This window comes from Xyrauchen texanus, chromosome 5 (assembly GCF_025860055.1).
Source record: "Xyrauchen texanus isolate HMW12.3.18 chromosome 5, RBS_HiC_50CHRs, whole genome shotgun sequence".
NCBI classification, from domain to species: Eukaryota; Metazoa; Chordata; class Actinopteri; order Cypriniformes; family Catostomidae; genus Xyrauchen; species Xyrauchen texanus.
Genome location: NC_068280.1, coordinates 887,501 through 906,139, shown reverse-complemented (window position 1 = coordinate 906,139; position 18,639 = coordinate 887,501). Strand labels below are relative to the sequence as shown.

The 18,639-nt window shown below is 40.2% G+C and overlaps 1 protein-coding gene across 2 annotated transcripts in view; it reads left to right on the top strand.

Annotated features, from left to right (window-relative positions):
• Positions 1-441: 441 nt before the first annotated feature.
• LOC127643903 (adhesion G protein-coupled receptor L1-like) overlaps positions 442-18,639 on the top strand; it is a 46,459-nt gene continuing 28,261 nt past the window's right edge. For both annotated transcript variants that reach the window (XM_052126842.1, XM_052126841.1), the window contains exons 1-4: positions 442-1,227; positions 13,305-13,434; positions 13,823-14,036; positions 18,215-18,324. In XM_052126842.1, the coding sequence (XP_051982802.1) occupies positions 13,371-13,434; positions 13,823-14,036; positions 18,215-18,324 (388 nt within the window). In that variant the 5' untranslated portion in view covers positions 442-1,227; positions 13,305-13,370. The remainder of the gene's footprint in view (positions 1,228-13,304; positions 13,435-13,822; positions 14,037-18,214; positions 18,325-18,639) is intronic.

The following is an 18,639-nucleotide window of genomic DNA, read 5'->3' as shown; positions in this document are numbered from 1 at the left end:
GAGGCCTGTGCGTGTTTTGTCCATTTTTTTTTTGTTCCCGCGACAGTGTTGTCGCCGTGTCTCTATTGTATGCAGCATCTTCCATTGATCTGTTGATATCTGCTGGGATCTTCTGCATCTTTGGAAAAACATCACCTCAATGCTGCACATTAGCCACCATCACAGGCTTCTCTTTTATACATCGGGGCTCCACCGATGTGATGGGGGTTTGATGGATGGAATTTGATGTTTGGTGACTGTATAGCCGTTTTTATTCATAAACCAAATAGTGTTTTTAGGCGTCGTTTATTTGCCATAGCCATAGTTCCGTGCAGGCCGTGGTTTTCGTCACGGATGTCCACGATGGGGTTTCAGCGCTAAATATCGCGGATGTTGTTGATTATTATTGACATTTATCACGGATAAAAGACGTTTTTTTTTAAATCGCTGTTCGGTCGAGGACGGGGAGCGGCGCGAGGCGGGATTCTTGCGTCTGCATCCATCTTTTTACCTCAGCTTTTCCGTTCTTCTTATTAGTATTATTAAAAATTTTCATTTTCGATGAATAGGCCTATCACCTGCCCTCCAGAAAAGGCTCAACAACGGTTCGTGTGGATGGGGAGCGGCGCCGGGCTGGATTTTACCACACAGATATTTTTTTACCTCAGCTCGTTTTTTCCCCACTGAATATTTTTATCATTAATTTATTTTTAATTTTGTGTTAGTTTCGTTAAAAATCACCTGTCCACGAGAAGAGGGTCTCCATCAGCTCATCGTCTCATTGCAATACCCTTGACGATCAACAGTTCATCGCGTGAAGTCGGCATGCCACAAAATTGGCGCGAATAGTTCGCGCGGTTCGTCTAAATTAATTTGAAGACTTTCTGCTCATGGTGACTAATAAACCGAATCATTTCCCATCATCAGTCATGGCTGCTTTTAACGTTACGTGGTAATTTGTTTTATCGAAAAGGCCAGAGGACTGTATTCTTATTGGAATATACCATTCTCTTTTAATCATTCCTCTTGCGTGTTACAGACTGAAGGCACTCTATTGGGCAGTATTTTGATTTTAATATCATGTTTTTTGGTCCTTTTATTCGCCTGGAAGATGGCAGCTGATTAAATTTTAATCTTGATGCATTCTGGTGACACGGGAGGAGAAGAGGAGAACAGAGTGAATCGGGGTGGAGTGGAGAGAGGAGAGGCAGTGGAGAGGATGTAGGGTGGATACGAGAACACCAGAAGGTACGAATGAACGTACTACTGTCAGTGTGTGTTCAGTCACATCCCATTCTATATAACACACTCACACACATAAACACACACCACTGTGCATACACACACGCAAGCACACACACTGTAGGTTGTAGTCATTTTTCATTGGATGTAAATTGAGTTATAGGCCAAAGGCGAGCTGAATGATGCGGCACGTGAGTGGTGTTTAAATGTGCTGGCGCCACTGACTGCTGATGTTGCTGCATTCTGACAGACCTCCATCTCCCCCCACCCAACGTCTCCTCCATCTCTTAATTTCTTCATCTCCTCCATTATTCCCCACCCAATATCTCCTCCAGCTCTCACTCTGTATCTTTCTGTCTCTGAACAATAAATTATCCCAAACCATTACATTGCATTTGGGTACAGTTGTCTGTGTTGAGGGGGTTACTTAGCTATATTACAATACATTTACTATAAGGCTTGGGGTGTGTGTTTGGGTTAGTCTCTACTTATTATAATAAGCTATTTAAGTACAAACAAACCCTCATTTGTAAAAATAAATAAAAAAAATCACAAATAATGTTGGCTGTGTTTACCGAAGCACTAAGTCGAACGTTAGCAGCACTTAAGTAGTACTTAATCTCTAAGGCGTGTTTCCCAAAAGCATCGTTATCTAAGTAGTTCATAAAAACGTTCGTAAATGAACAAGATCTTTGAACCAGTCTTAAGTCCATTAAGTGCAACTTAAACATATCCTTCTGGCATCTTTCAGTTTATAAAAGATAATTGGACATTTAATACATTTTATTAATATATTTTGATCATTGGAAAGCCATTGTAGACAATTTCAGAGGATTAAAAAATGTTGAAAAAATCACTATGAAATCAATAAACAGTCTCCGCAGTCTGTGCATGCGACGCGATAGGCCTAAATTTACAAGACAAGTAATACAGTATAACATAATACAGTGTACAGTATATATATATATATGCCTTATTAAATAATTTACATTTGGTTAACAAAGGAGATTAGAATGAGAGTGTGCACTGAGAGATTCCCTCTCTCTTCCTCCTCCTCTTCCTCTTTCCTCCAATGGCAGTTTGAAATCGGCTCGCCTATAGCATTTTTACAAGGCAGTAACAAATTGCATGATGCATAATGGCAGTAAGGCTACAAGTACACATTGAATTCTAACCAGATGATTTATAAATATTTAGACAGGTCTATGAGTAGTTCAATACTGATGCCCGTCATTTTAATCCTGTTGTGCATTTGTTCAGTTTCCAGCCAAATAACTTGAGGCTATGTGAGAGTCTCTTATGATTCACAAAGGGACGCTATGTCCACGTTACATGGATTTATTGCATCACTTTCATTAATCTCTATGATTGAGCATCAATACGTCTGAAACTCCATCTTACTAAAGCCATAATTATTTCTTTTATTAAATTATATAATAGTTAGGTAATACATTTCGGCGCCTCGACAAGTTTACGACCAACTTTCATGTTTGTCAGTATTTCCACCTTATTTTCATTTTGAGGAGACAAACACCTGGACATACTGGACAAACTGATCAGCACCTTTAGACTGGACAGCTGTGTGTCTGTGTTAACAGTATGTGTGTGTTTCTAAAGGCGCAGTAAATTATCTCATGAAGCTCCACGGCTGGTTGAACAAGCAAAAAATCCAACACAAACTCATGCAAAAATGCTGGTCACTAGGCCACTATTCAAATCAAATGGATGAAGATCAGAAAAAGTATATCGGATGTAATGCATGTTGTCTACTTAGCGTCACATTTTTTTGACTTGAATAACACCAGTAAATAAGATGTTCCATGTATAGCTGTGCTCTTTAGAGTATCAGGTAATTGTGGAGATTCACTAGTGTGCTTTGAGTGAGGAGCGCTGTTTGTGTGAGTTTCCGTATAGCTAGAGCTTTAGGATGCTAGCAAAGGGCTAGGGTATAGATGCCAAAAAATTAAACCCAACCTGTACCAGAGACCTTGTGACACAACCCAAATGGTATTGAACCTGAAAACGCTTACTCTCTTAATAATGTCTTCTCCAAGCAAGTAGTTGCAATAGGCTGTATTTTTTGTAAGCATCATAGGCAACATTCGTATACACAATTTTAACAAAGTACGAGCAGAAGTGAAAAAACATTAACTTAAAATGTATCAAGCGCCGATGGGTTGGTCCTGCGCAAGACACTTAAGAAACAGCGAGATGCAATGCAACAGTCAAAGACGTGCGTCCATCATGTGTTTACCTCCTAGCTAACACATGTACATCTCCGAGATGTTTGTTGATGAGCGTATCGTCTGGAAAGCATAACAAGTAAAATAGAGCAGACATATGCAAAAACTTTCAGTATGAATGGCCCCTAACTCGCCTGTTCGCTCGTTTCTTTGAAAGAGAGAGCATGCACGAAACAAATTATGTAGGCCTGTTTATTTTTCAGTAATTACAATCCCGAACTCGACACGAGGTCATACTTAAAAATCATTTGACCGCAACTGTGCTAGCACATATACATCATCCATGTGTGTTTACATCTGGAAGACGTATTTTTAACGTTGTTTCCTCATCTGCAATATGTGGAGGTGGCGTAGTGGGCTAAAGCACATAACTGGGAATCAGAAGGTTTCTGGTTTGACCCCCACAGTCACCACCATTGTGATCTTGAGTAAGACACTTAACTCCAGGTTGCTCCGGGGGGATTGTCCCTGTAATAAGGGCTCTGTATAATACATTGGTAATCAGAAGGTTGCTGGTTCGCTCCCCACAGTCACCACCATTGTGTCCTTGAGTAAGACACTTAACTCCAGGTTGCTCCGGGGGGATTGTCCCTGTAATAAGGGCTCTGTATAATACATTGGTACTCAGAAGGTTGCTGGTTTGATCCCCACAGTCACCACCATTGTGTCCTTGAGTAAGACACTTAACTCCAGGTTGCTCCGGGGGGATTGTCCCTGTAATAAGTGCTCTGTATAATACATTGGTAATCAGAAGGTTGCTGGTTCGCTCCCCACAGTCACCACCATTGTGTCCTTGAGTAAGACACTTAACTCCAGGTTGCTCCGGGGGGATTGTCCCTGTAATAAGTGCACTGTAAGTTGCTTTGGATAAAAGTGTCTGCCAAATGCATAAATGTAAACGTTTCGTCTCAGATTTCAATTAGACATTCAGCAGATGCTTTAGACACGTTTTTATTTGGAATGTTTGTAAATATGATCTTTTTAAGATGTTTAGCGGACGTTAATTAGCTTGTTATGCTTTCCAGATGAAAAGATCTAAAACATAAATCTCGGAGATGACCATGTGCTATCTGGGAAGAGTGCACAGATGCATTTGAAACATGCACACTAAAAACTGCTTTTGTGCAGGAATGTCCGTGTAACTATAAAACTAGGATGTTCATGGACAGTCCGTGCATACGGGCACAAGGAAACCGAACTGTACTTTGTCCTTTAGAAGGCAGCTTCCTTCAGTTGAAGTTTTGCAACAGAGCTTATGAGTCTGTATGTGAATGTTTTCCGAAATTATGAGAGCACACACTGAGTGTTAGCATGTGTGTGTGTGTTGATTAGAGTGGTGTGTTTGTTTATGTCTGTAGAACACAGAGGGAGAATCAGAGGCGAGCGAAAGAGGAGTTTTCTCTGCATGAGGGTGAATTATAGTAATTACACTAACCCTGATCATTAAAATACAAACACACGCACACGCTGATAATTTTTATCATCTCCAGACGAACAGCTCTGTTGTGTTTGATTTCTCGACTACAGCTGTGAAAGATGTAATCAGAACGCTAAATTCCAGCAGACAAACAGAAATAATTGCCCGGATTTTGTCCATGTTGATCACACAGCATTATTTGACTTCGTCATTACAACATTTATGCATTAAAGTGTACAGCCGTCTGTGTTATGAATGCAATTGACACCAAATTCAGCTTCAATAATAAAAATAGAATAATATTGGTAAGTTCATCTGTACATTTCTTTCTTTTCAACCCTATGACAGAGCGGCAATCTATGGGAAAATACACTACTGTGTGTGTGTGTGTGTGTGTGTGAGGGTGTGGCTGTCTCCAGTGTTTTGCATGTACTGAAGTAGAAGGTGTTATTTGCGTAAGTCACTTAACCATTGGGAAATCACTGTGTATGGTGCAGATCACGAGGGAGAGAGAGACAGACAGGTGCTGTAGAAATGAAAACATGAGGGGTATTAGTTAAGTCAAGTCAAGTCAAGTGGTTTTTATTGTTGTTTCAACCATATACAGTTAGTACAGTACACAGCAAAACGAGACAATGTTCCTCCAGGACCATGGTGCTACATAAAAACAACAAAGGACCAACACAGGACCACATGAGACAACACAACGAAATAAAATACCTATATAAAAATTATTATATACTTCAGACCAAGATGGACTGGTTTGATGTCACATGGAGAGGGCTGAGCTTATGAATATTAATTAGCTTGAGATATTGCTTATGTTCCACACTGGTTTGGGATTGAAATGCAATATCAAGCCAGTGAGATGCAATATTTTACATTACTATGTTGTAAAATGTTATATACTATAGTAAATACACTCACTGAGCACTTTATTGGGAACACTATGGGCTTAATAAAGTGCCTGACGTGGTCTTTTTACACTGTTGAAGCCCATTCGCCACAAGGTTTGACATGTTGAGCATTCTGAGATCTGCTCACTATAATTGTACAGAGCGGATATCTGAGTTACCGTAGACTTTCTGTCAGCTCGAACCAGTCTGGCCATTCTCTGTTGACCTCTCTCATCAACAACTGCCCCTTACTGGATGTTTTTTTGTCTTTTGGCACCATTCTGAGTAAACTCTAGAGATCCCAGGAGATCAGCAGTTACAGAAATACTCAAACACCATCAATCATGGCACGGTCCAAATCATTAGCCATGTTTCCACTATCAGGCCAAATGATGTCTGTCACTTCCGGGGCTTCATCGTCCCTCCTCTGAGCTTTCTCTGTCCATTGACCCACCGATTACCCTTGCCAAACAAGGCTAACCGGGGATTGAGGCGGGTTCAATGTCAAAGGCGGAGTTTTGCCAAACTTCCCAGTTTATGTATCCAGCGCACAACGGTACATGTTCAGCTTAAAAAAAATGCGGGCACAATACAAATCCATTCAAACGCACAATGGACAAAGCGGTGCCCAAAGAAAATGCTTTCCATGGTTTGGTGAACTTTCATAGACTGTTTGCTGGGACATCGTCCCACTGTTAGTGGAGAGACCACTCGGGACACCATGGCAGATACAGTCGGTGAGTTGTCAATGCTAACTTATCTTGCCATTTACATTTGATATAAACTCAAAAGTCGCACAAATCCTTAAGATTTCGCTTTGAGAGTGTGTTGGCAAAAATCTACTCCTGTCGATCAGTTTATTAATTTATAAACTTAAATTAAAGCAGTTTAATGTGTTTACATGATGACACGCTTTGTCAGGTTTTTAGCATAATTGGTGTAAGAACGTCCATGTAAATACGCTCAATGTTCCTCACTGAACAAGTGTGATTCTCTGGAAATTTAGAAGGTCTATGGATACATGCTCGGAACTTCATTTTACCTGAGCTGCATGGGGCTAGTGTACACCTAGCACAGTCTAGCACTCAGCCTTTCAAAATATACTGTTTTAACCACAAGCCCATATATGGATGCATTCGACTCATCACAATATGACTGATCAGTCAACAGGAGGCGCATACGCCAACATTGCTCAAACATGCGGACTGCGCATACTGTGCTGATGACGGAATTTGCATTGTGCGTCGTGCACGAGACATAGTGGCACACGGAAAACCAAAGTATACTTTGGCCGTAACAGATTACACTAAGGATCATGAACTAATAAAATGAATATTACAGTATTTGGCGGCCGATACTTCTAATGCATTTTACATCAATACTTCCAACAGCACTTCTTTGTTGTACATTTTTTAAAACCCTAAAACATTTGTTTCCGGGGTATAATTCAATTTTCATTTCAACGTTTTCAGGTTGTGCTTTTGAAGCTCTCTCTATTTCTGTAAATGGTTTAAGTGTAACTGCAGATGTGTTGTTTGTGTGGGCTGTAGGGAAGCCTGTGGCTGGATTTCAGGTCTTCTGCTGGTGTTCCAGTGAAGATTCTCATGATAAATCTTCCAATTTCGTCTCTCGGGATCGTGGAATATTTTTGCTGCACCATCAATAGAGACTGAGACCACAGGGGTTTCACAGTGCTGAGTGTGTATGATGATAATTGTGAAAATGAGACATGGATCATAGCGGAAAATTTCTCGACAACAGAACTGAGTGCAAACAAATGAAGAAAAAAACAAATGAGCGAAAAAAAAGAGGAGATTTCAGCTGCTGCTGCAACCGATCTTGCAGTGTTGCTATGGTGACTGTACTAGAGTGACCGGGCACCAACCAATCAATGAGTGTGTGTGTGTGTGTGTGTGTGTGTGTGTGTGTGTGTGTGTGTGTGTGTGTGTGTGTGTGTGTGTGTTAGTATGTCTGGAGGGATCTTGGTTAACTGAGCCTTAAAAAATTATTTTTCCGGAGCCACACACACACACAGACTTAGTAACATTTACATTCACTTTCATTATATGGAAAAAAAAAGAGTCAATATTCTTCAGAATTTCTTCTTGTGTTCCATAGATGTGCAAATGTCATACATTTTTGGTTTTAACTATTATAGTTCATGCTGTAATTTACCTGTTGTTCACATTATAACTGTTTTAGCCAGTGTTGACTAAATTACTTAAATCCACTACAAATGACTAATTACTTCTCTTATATTGTGAACAGATTACTTTACTAATTACTTCATTGAAAAAGTTATCACTTTACTAATTATTTAACTTTAAAGTTACTTTCTAAAGCAGCTTTCACAGAAAAGTTGGGGTTTTCCCACTAAGCACATGTAAAGAAATGTCTGTTTCATACAGTCAGCACTAAACGATTTCCCTTACAATGACTCATTAGGTGGCACACACCCTTCAGCTGTCACATAAATGCAAACAAACGTACATATGAGCATATTTTTCAAGCCTTAAAGATGTTGTCAGTCATTTTTTTCCAATCATGGGGGCTGCCATGGTATGATCACATGACCAGCCGAGTATGACTCGCTTAATCTAAGTAACCACCCTGTTATTGGAACCTTTTATTCATGGATTTAATTAATCATGGCTGACATTTCTACATGAAAGCTGTTGATTTTGAACGATGTTGCATCCACACCACTAGGGGTCACTCTAAGTACAAGACGCCATATAATAAGTGCACATTTAAATGTATTGTATGTAAATAGAATTTCAGAAATACACTTATGAGCCAAAACATTATGACCACTCACATGTGAAGCGAATATTGTTGATCAAATAATGTTGAGAAATGGGCAGGAGTAAAGACCTGAGCAACTTTGACAAGGGACAAATTATTATGGTCAGACAACTGGGTCAGAGCATCTCTGAAACGGCAAGGTTTGTGGGGTGCTCCCGATTAGTAGTGGTGAGTATCTACCAAAAGTGGTCCAAGGAGGGAGGAAGCCACAAACCAGCGACAGGGTGTCGGGTGCCCAAGGCTCAATGATGCATGAAGGCAACGAGGGCTATCCCGTCTTGTCCGAACTGACAGGAGGTCTACTGTGGCATGAGTCACTGTAATAATGGTTACAGGATGAATGTGTCACAACACACAATGCATCTCATCCTGCTGCTGTATGGGGCTGTGTTGCCACAGACCGGTCAGAGTGCCCATGTTGACCCTTGTCCACCATCGAAAGCACCTACAATGGGCACGCAAGCATTGGAACTGGACCTTGGAGCAGTGGAAGAAGGTCCACTGGTCCGATGAGTCACGTCATATGGACGGCCATTTACGTGTGCAGAGTTTACCTGGGGAAGTGATGGCACCAAGGATGCACTGTGGGAAGACGACAAGCCAGTGGAGGGAGTGTGATGCTCTTGGTAGTATTCTGCTGGGACCACCATTGGTCTGGTCATTTATGTAGATGCCAATTTGTCACGTGCCACCTACCTAAACATTTTTGCAGACCAGGTACACCCCTTCAAAGCAATGGTATTGCCTGATGGCAGTGGCCTCCTTCAGCAGGATAATGCCACACTGCACACATTGTTCGCACAGAAGGTGTTGCCTGGCCTCAAAATTCCCAAAATCTCAATCCGATTGAGCATCTGTAGGAGGTGCTGGACCAACAAGTCCAATCCACAGTGGCTCCACATCGCAACTTACAGGATTTGAAGAATCTGCTGCTGATGTCTTGGTGCCAGATACCACAGGACTCCTTCAAAGGTCTTGTAGAGGCCATGTCTCGGCTGGTCGGTGCAGTTTTGGCAGCACACAGTCAGGGGCGTAGCACCAAATTTTGGGCCCTGGGTACAAACCATCTTGCTGGGCCCCCGTACCAAATATGTATGTATAGAAAACTGACTTCTAAGGGGCCCCCCCTGCCTCGGGCCCTGGGTACTCGGTACCCTTTACCCCCCCCCAGTCCGACGCCCCTGCACACAGTCATAACGTTTTGGCTCACCAGTGTATGTGCAACCCAAATCCACTGATCCTAGTGAGGATGATGCGTTGGACGTACTGAGAGGTAAAGCGCAACAGTTTGCAAAAGTGGCGCTCTGTCATTGCTGCAGCGTAACTTCATGGGTGGGTTTGCGTTGAGCTCTCATGCTAACAGTGATTATGGTGCATAACAGAACAGTGTTATTGAGTGGGTTATTGTGAAGCATATTAAACATACTCGAGTATAAACTTGATTGTTATAAAATCGAATTTGCGTGAGGATCACATTCACATCCAAATGGTAATTAACTTAAAATCAAAACATATTCTTCGTAAGTACGTAAATGCAGATGCTTCTAGCTATTCAAGCTCGATTTTGAGCATTATTGTGGTCCAAAATGTGTCAGACTGCAATTTATAACACAACGCAAATAAGCGCTGTATTCTCAATGGTGCCACAAGGTGCGCTCTAGCGAGATTAGTGTGAACTGTCCGCTTCTGCGGTGAATTGTCTCTTTAAAGTCAACTACTGTCATGACAGAGCAACATTTTGAAGAGATTATTGCTGGGCAAGTTAGTGAAAGTCAATACATTTATAGCAACTTACCAGAATAATAACACATCTAGTTTAATGGCATAGACATTTTAAGGTACCTCTATCACCCCCTTGAGTACGGGGGATTGTTACCATCACAGTAATGCAAGAACGCATGTTAAATATATTCAGTCTGACCACACAATGTGTTGGCTAAACGCTTGCATCTACTTACTATATGTATGTTTCTGACCCTAAAGTGAAGCTATAAGCTGCTTATATTGCCTGGAATATAGCGCCTACGTGTACATTGTTTATATAGGTTTAAATCAGTTGAGATTGAGGCTTGCAGATTTGCATACAGGCCTCTGGTGTGATTATCCTGTGGCACGAGGTTCCCCTCACCGGAGGGTGATGCATTGTGATCTTCACAGAAACAAAAGCAGGACTGAACAGAGAAATCGTTCTTACATATAATGCATGAATTCATATGCACGTGTGTTAGCGTTTCTGTGACAGCTGAAGGGTGTGCGACAACGAATGAGCATATAGACATTTTGAAATCCAGCGGAAAACCAAAAGCTTTTTGGAAAAGTGATTTAGAAAGTAACTTAAAAGTAATGTAATGTGATTTTATGAAGTAATCAGGAAAGTAATCTGATTACATTTTAGATAAGTAATTAGTCATTTGTAGGGAATTATTTATGTTTTGTAACTTGCCCAACACTGGTTATGCAAGTATTTTTCTGATACATTTTTTCCATAGTGATTCCCGGTGTTGGGTAGATCACTTCTGAAATGTAATCCGGCACTGATTACACTTTAGACTACTAAAACTGTAATCAGTAATGTAATCTTTTGAATTACACTTAGGTAATCTCATTTAAATGTAATGTAATCTGATTAAAAGTACTTGTACTTGAGTTGTGCACAAAGATCCAAACCAGTCAGGTGAATCACAACGTTATGAAGCAAAAAAGTATTTGAAAATCAGACAAAGATACAAGATTGTACTTAAAGTCCCCGTGAACCAGAAGTTGCAAACAACTTTTCTCCAGTGTTGTGACGTATTTCCGAGAGAAACGGAATACTAAATGAGGCAAAATAGTGGGCGTGGCTTTTTTTTCCAATTAGCACCTGATTGGATCTAAAAAAGTAGGTGTTTCATTCAGAAATGGAGGCAGATCTTAACGCAAGTTTACAATCGGTTGTTGAGGATTACTCGCCGCCTGAAACACCGCCAGCAGTCCCCTTCCTGCAGCAGGAGGAGGAGGAAGATGAAGAAGAACAGGAACACACGGAGGATCATTTCGATCACGGGGAATCAGACCTTACATGTTTGAGCCGTTACATGTGGAGGGTTCGAATGGTAAAAAGTGTTCCGTGAGTGTCACAACCAAAAATGCACCTCCTCGCCATCTCTCCTTTCACACGCTGTCAATGCTCGCAAACACACAGGCAGCCTGTCTACTGTCAGTTGGAGGGGCGTGGTTACGGATGTTAAGGAGACACCTAAACCGGCCAAACCTACGCCATCAGGCAAGGTCCTCCAATGCAGAGGGGCGGGGAATTTTCAGATTTTGATTAAAGATTACGAAGCCAAACATTTTTTTTGTGTGGATTGACTTGCATGGATGAATTGTTCACCACAAAACGATCAATTTAGGCAAACAAAGTAAGTATGGTCAATTTTGAATTCATGGGGACTTTAATGAGAGAATGAACTACACTCCTATGAAGCACTGCAAATGACATAATCAAATTTATAAAGGATGGAAACATAAAACGGTTGATTTAAAGTTGATAATTATAAGTTTAAACAGTATATGTTTATGTTATTGTAAAATATTCAGATATATACAAATATATAAGTAGGTTGAGAGTGTAGGGAGAGCAACTCGATTGCATCATTCACAGTGCATCATGGGGTGGGCGGAGCTTCTGATGTGATTCTTGGTAGGTCTGTCTTTAAAGGTTCGTAAATTGTTTAAAATGAAAGGGACTGTTGTGCTCTGTGAAATGTTCAATGTGACCAACAGCTGTGCTGGGTGGATTACTTGTGAATTGTAGTCAGGTACTGATTACAAATTACATTACAAAAAATGCAGTCAGTAGCGTAATCTCATAGATTACATTTGACATCTAATCTGATTACTTTGGGATTACTTCCAACCTAATTCTATTTTATTGCATTTGAGTAGATAACCTTGTTATATTTTAACATAAAAGTACAATAAGAAAGAAAACTCATAAAAAGAGCTCCTTATGACATTTTTTAAAAGTGCATTAAACATTACATGAATGAACATACAATAAACATTAAATCTAACAGCAATGACATGATCAAAGATTATAATTCAAAACACGGAGACATAATTTTAAGTGCATAAAACAATAGCAACATTACTGGACATTAAATCAACAGCAGTGGCATTGCAAGGTATATTAGCGGTATGCTGAAACGATTTTAAAAAAGAAAATAATTATGGTGATAATAAATTAATAATTTACTGCCATTGACTTCTTTATATGTAATCATATAATCCATAAAAAGTAACTGTAGCCCAATTACAAGTATTTTAAAATGTAATTTTTTAAGTTCCCATTACAAGTACTTGATATTTGTAATCTGATTACATAATCCAAATGGCATGTAATATGTCACTACCCAGCACTGACCGACAGCGACGATGATGTTGTAATATTTGCACACATTTACCCTGAAAGAAGACTATTGCAATTTTACAATAATTTTGTTTGGCAGGTTTAGATAATTAGCAGATTTATATATTTATTTGTCAACAAACTATGTAAACATATGTCTGTGTGTGTGTGTGTGTGTGTGTGTGTGTGTGTGTGTGTGTGTGTGTGTGTGTTTTCTTGAGAGTTTCTCAATAATCATTTCAGACACAATTGGGTCAGTCCTCATCAAGTCCTCTGAATTTACACACACACACTATCTGACTCTCCCCTCTCTCTCTCTGTCTTTCTTTCTTCAGGTTCATTAGACTTTAGAGGGAGATTGTCCCACCCCTTTAACCTTGTCCGTTCCTCTGTCATTACCAATGGCGCTGTCGCTACTGTGGATGTGTCCTTTGTTGCTTAGCAACATTGCTCTCTCAGAACAAGGTAGGTACATGATCACCTCAACACAAACTCCTGCAGGTGTCTTGCGAAATTCAAGGCCCCTTCTAATACCATGCCAAAACTATTTTACAGTTCACTTTCGTTACAGCTTTTTTCCATATAATAAAAGTGAACGGTGGTGGAGGCTAACATGCAACAACTCCATGGAAGATATATTTTGGGGTGAACTATCCCTTTAATTTGTCAACCTGAATAAAATAAGTATTATATCCTCAAAAGTTTGAAGAGGTAAAAATGCACATCAGATATTGTTAAGTATAATTTGCCGACTCTTAAATTAATTTGTGGGACCACAGAACATGTTCAATGCATCTGAAACACTGTTACAGGATGTCATGTGATTAAGTGTGTGTTTGTGATTGGTTTTCAGGTCTCAGTCGGGCAGCGATGCCGTTCGGTCTCATGAGGCGAGAGCTGGCGTGTGAGGGGTATCCTATAGAGCTGCGCTGCCCAGGAAGTGATGTCATCATGATAGAGACGGCAAACTACGGGCGCACAGATGACAAGATCTGTGATGCTGACCCCTTTCAGATGGAGAATGTGCAGTGTTACCAACCTGACGCCTTCAAGATCATGTCACACAGGTGTGTGTGGCTGTACTTCTGAGCAATGTTGGGTGCAATCTGATTACAAAGTACTTAGCTCATGTAATCAACAAACAGTTTGTAAAACGTATGACATTTAAAAATGTAGGTAATTCAAGGACATACTGTGGTGCATTTTTGAATTGCTTCTTGCTATTTTTCACACTCAAATATAAAGGCTCAACATTCACACATACTGTGGACTAATTGCAAAAAATTGGTCTAATTTTTTAGAGAACCCCCGAAAATGAAAAAAAGATGCAAATTATTCATAAATAATATTTTATGTGTTTATATTATGATAAAAAAAAATTGTTCCTGATTTGTAAACATGTTATTCTGGTTCTGTTCACTTTACTTCACTTTGAAAAGTCTCCATTTATTCCACTAGATGGCAGAAAGCACTACAACAAATTATTTTTTCCCAAGCACATTCATCACAATATACAGATGTGAACTGTAGGGGGCGTTCTAACACATTTTACCCCTCACAGATGTGAACTGTAGGGGGCGCTCTAACACATTATACCCCTCACAGATGTGAACTGTAGGGGGCGTTCTAACACATTTTATCCCTCACAGATGTGAACTGCAGGGGGCGCTCTAACACATTATACCCCTCACAGATGTGAACTGTAGGGGGCGCTTTAACACATTTTACCCCTCACTGATGTGAACTGCAGGGGGCGCTCTAACACATTTTACCCCTCACAGATGTGAACTGTAGGGGGCGCTTTAACACATTTTACCCCTCACTGATGTGAACTGCAGGGGGCGCTCTAACACATTTTACCCCTCACAGATGTGAACTGTTGGGGGCGCTCTAACACATTTTACCCCTCACAGATGTGCTCGTCCATAGACATTCAGTCTAATGTTCAGCTCAAGCAACACCCTCATTATTTCATTGAATATTTTGGCCTCTGAGTGGACTACAAGCTCAATCTAGGTGTCATTAGAAAGATGAGATCCTCATTTTTATGATGATATAAAACATTTTATCATAAATAGTCAACAACGTATTTTTTGATGATTTGTTTAGCATGCTTTTCCTTCTGGATGGCATATTTTGTTTTGGACATCTAAGATATAACATTGGATTATTCAGCCAAGCAAGCTCACAGATGAGTACAAAATGGCTTATTTTTAGAGAACTTCCTAAGGTAAAAGCAGATATAAAGTGTTTGGCTATTTGGGGCTTACAGCAGCAGTTATTGGAGCATAAAAGAGGGTATTAGTGCAACATAATTAACTGTACATTCCTGAGAGTAAGAGCTTTCATTTGATATATGACTTGTCCATTTATGTGCTATGTGAAGGACTTTTTTATATAAATATTTCTACCCCATCACCTCTAGGGGGCGCTAATTTTCAACGCGATTGATTTGAGGCCTTGTTTTGCTATTTTAAGTAACATAAATGCAGAATTGACGGTTATCTTTAAAAATGTCAGATTGTAAGCTTTCAAACGATTCCACATATGCCTGACTTTTGTACTGCATACTGATACTTTAACGTTTAAGTGAAAACCTTTTTCAAGATATAGCGCCCATCTATGGACCTGTTGATGGGCCCACAGAGTTTACATTACTTGGGTAACACATTGTGGCAGGGCAGACGGCTAATCAGGCTAATCAAGCCTCCGAGAGGGATAAAGGCCGACTGGAGATGGCAGTGTGACAGAGAGAGAGTTTTACAGACAGCTGTCCGACACTTGTGTGTGTTTGTCTTTTTGTTTACGTTTGTTATTAAAATGTTATTTATATTGTCAAGCCGGTTCTCGCCTCCTCCTTTCCATTATCCCTTTACACTGGTGCCGAAAACCTGGAAGTAGGAGGGATGCGCCGTAGTGGAGTTCTTGCTGCTACAATCCACCCCAAAGGAGCAGCAGCGGCCATCCGCCGGAAGACGGAGGTGCCCGGCCGCCTGGAAGTGGAGGAACAGCCACTGACCGCGAGGGGAGGAGGGGCTCCTAACCAACGGCCTGGAGTGGTTACCGCTGCCATTAATGGAATGGCAGACGGGGCATAAGCCACACCCCTCCCCAGGGAAAAAGGGGGTAGATGTACGTCATGCCGTGGGCTCCCCGGCCTGAGAGAACGAGGGAGGAATGTGGTAGGGTTGAGGGCGGGGCCGGGTTGTGATTCCCTAATTGGGCTGATTAGCCCGAGATGGACAGGGGCCGACTGGAGACGGCAGTGTGACAGAGAGAGAGATTTACAGACAGCTGTCCAACACCTGTGTGTATTTGTCCTTTTGTTTAAGTTTCTTATTAAAATATTATTTATATCGTCAAGCCGGTTCTCGCCTCCTCCTTTCCATTGATCCCTTTACACACACATTTCTAATATAAGACTCTGTCTATGAGATGTCCTCACTAATATAGTGAAACAGATGTGTGTATGTGTGTGAGAGTGTTTCGGCGTCAGTGTGTCTCCCCAGTGTTTGTGCTGCCTCTGTTTCCTAGAAGAACTAATCAATGCAGCTTTACTGTCTCCATTTACACTGAGACAGAGAGACAACGAGGAGGGGGAGAATGAGCAGATTTTCTTCATTTAATTGAGCAGGAGGGATGAACTGCCATCATTCACATCATCACAGCTGTATCTGAGCTGTGAAAGCAGCTCATCTCTGTTCTCCGAAAAACTCTGACGGCACCTTTGAAAATACATTGTTTCCATCTCTATCTCATTGAAGTTTGTTTCACTCCAATATTCAAGTTTCTCAGAACTACTGTTTTTCAGTAGTGCGACAATTATTTTCTTACTCTCACACACACAGTTTTCTTAATATTTCTGTCTTGTTTTCCAGGAATAATTTCTAAACAACCTAAACACACCATATCTAAAGTGAGATGAAATTAAGTCTTGTTTTCAGAGATATGGAACATGTGCATGAAGTGGGCTGGTACTCACCGGTACATAGAACCGACACTTATTGAACCTACACTATAATTATTTAAGTATTCTGCTTTTTCGCTGTTTCGCTTAAGACCCCATATGTTCACTGCTCTGTCTCCAACTAATTTTGATAAAATCCCCTTTTTTAACAAAAGATAATTTGATGATGGAAACCGAACGTTAAAAAATAATATGCAGTAAAGATTGATTTTATTCTCCATTCATCAAGTGTTTAACATGCGTGTCTCATCTGTTCAGCATCTGTTGAGCTTGTGAAAAGTGAAAACCTGAAGCGACACTGAACCTGCAAATATCCTGATTGTGTTTGGTTGTATATATAGATGTGCATCAGTGTTTTTAATCCCGAACATCCGTTTGTTCTCTGTTTACCAAGTTTTTTCAGTTTTACATTTATCTTATGTAAAAATACAGTTCCACTTTAGAATGCCATTGTTTTCTTATGTGGGTTGATATTGTCAAAGATACGAACTTAAGCAGATCTAAATGTTCCTCAGTTTTCATAAACAATTACTCTATATTAATTGGGCCCAAGCACTGAATGTGCAGAGGTCCTGTTGTTCTTCCAAGGATTATTATTATATATATTATTTCATTTAGACAATATTATGCCAAGAGTCATTGGCCTTTAGGGCTGGGCAAAAGTTCAAACATGGGGTGTGTGGGGGTTGGGGGGGGGCTTTGTAGCACCCAATTTAAAATGGGCATGTAAGACTTCCTCTGTAGCACCTCCATTTTCACCTACAGTCACCACAATTGGTACAAATATAGTTCTCATCAAGCCGGACAACTTTCATAATTATAGTTATTAGCCCCTCCCAACAGAAAGTCGGCCATTTTGGATTTTTGGAACATTGCAGTCTCTGAACTTTTAAATACTCCTCCTAGGGGATTCATGAGACTCACCGCATTTAGACAATATTATGCCAAGACATTGAAGATGCTAAATTGTGAACAGATTTTTTATATTTTTATATTTTTGATTTATGTGTTAATTTGTACTTTTTTTGTGTAAAAAGTAATACATAACATACAGTCATACAAGAAAAAAGATGAACCAATTACATTAACATATCGGGCAGATGCTTTTGTCCAAAGTATAGTGAATTCAATGTTTATTTGATCAGAAAGTATATCCTGGGAATTGAACCTGTGACATTAGTGTTACTAGCATCTCTACCAGCTGAGCTGCACAATTCAAAACACACTTATAATGAATAATATCACATTAAACATGTCTCATGTTAATGTGTGTTTCAGGTGTAATAACAGGACTCAGTGTGTGGTGGTGGCAGGAGCTGATGTGTTTCCTGATCCTTGTCCTGGAACTTACAAATACCTGGAGATCCAGTATGAGTGTGTCCCTTACAGTGAGTAAAACACACACAAACATATACAAACATACACTAAACACACACACTCAAACAGACACACATACAAAAAGCTAACAGACACCTACTCATTAACACACACACACACACACAAAGCCTATTTTTTTACCCTCACCACATTTTTTTGCTCTTCTCGTTTTGTCTGTCTTTTCTCATCTCGTTTCTTCTCTACTGCTCATGTCTCTTTATTGTCTCTTCACATCTCTTCTCTCCTTGTCTCATCTTTTTTGACTTGTTTTGTCTCATTTGTCTCTTCTCTTCCCTTCTCTTTTCATCTCTTGTATTCTTGTCTCA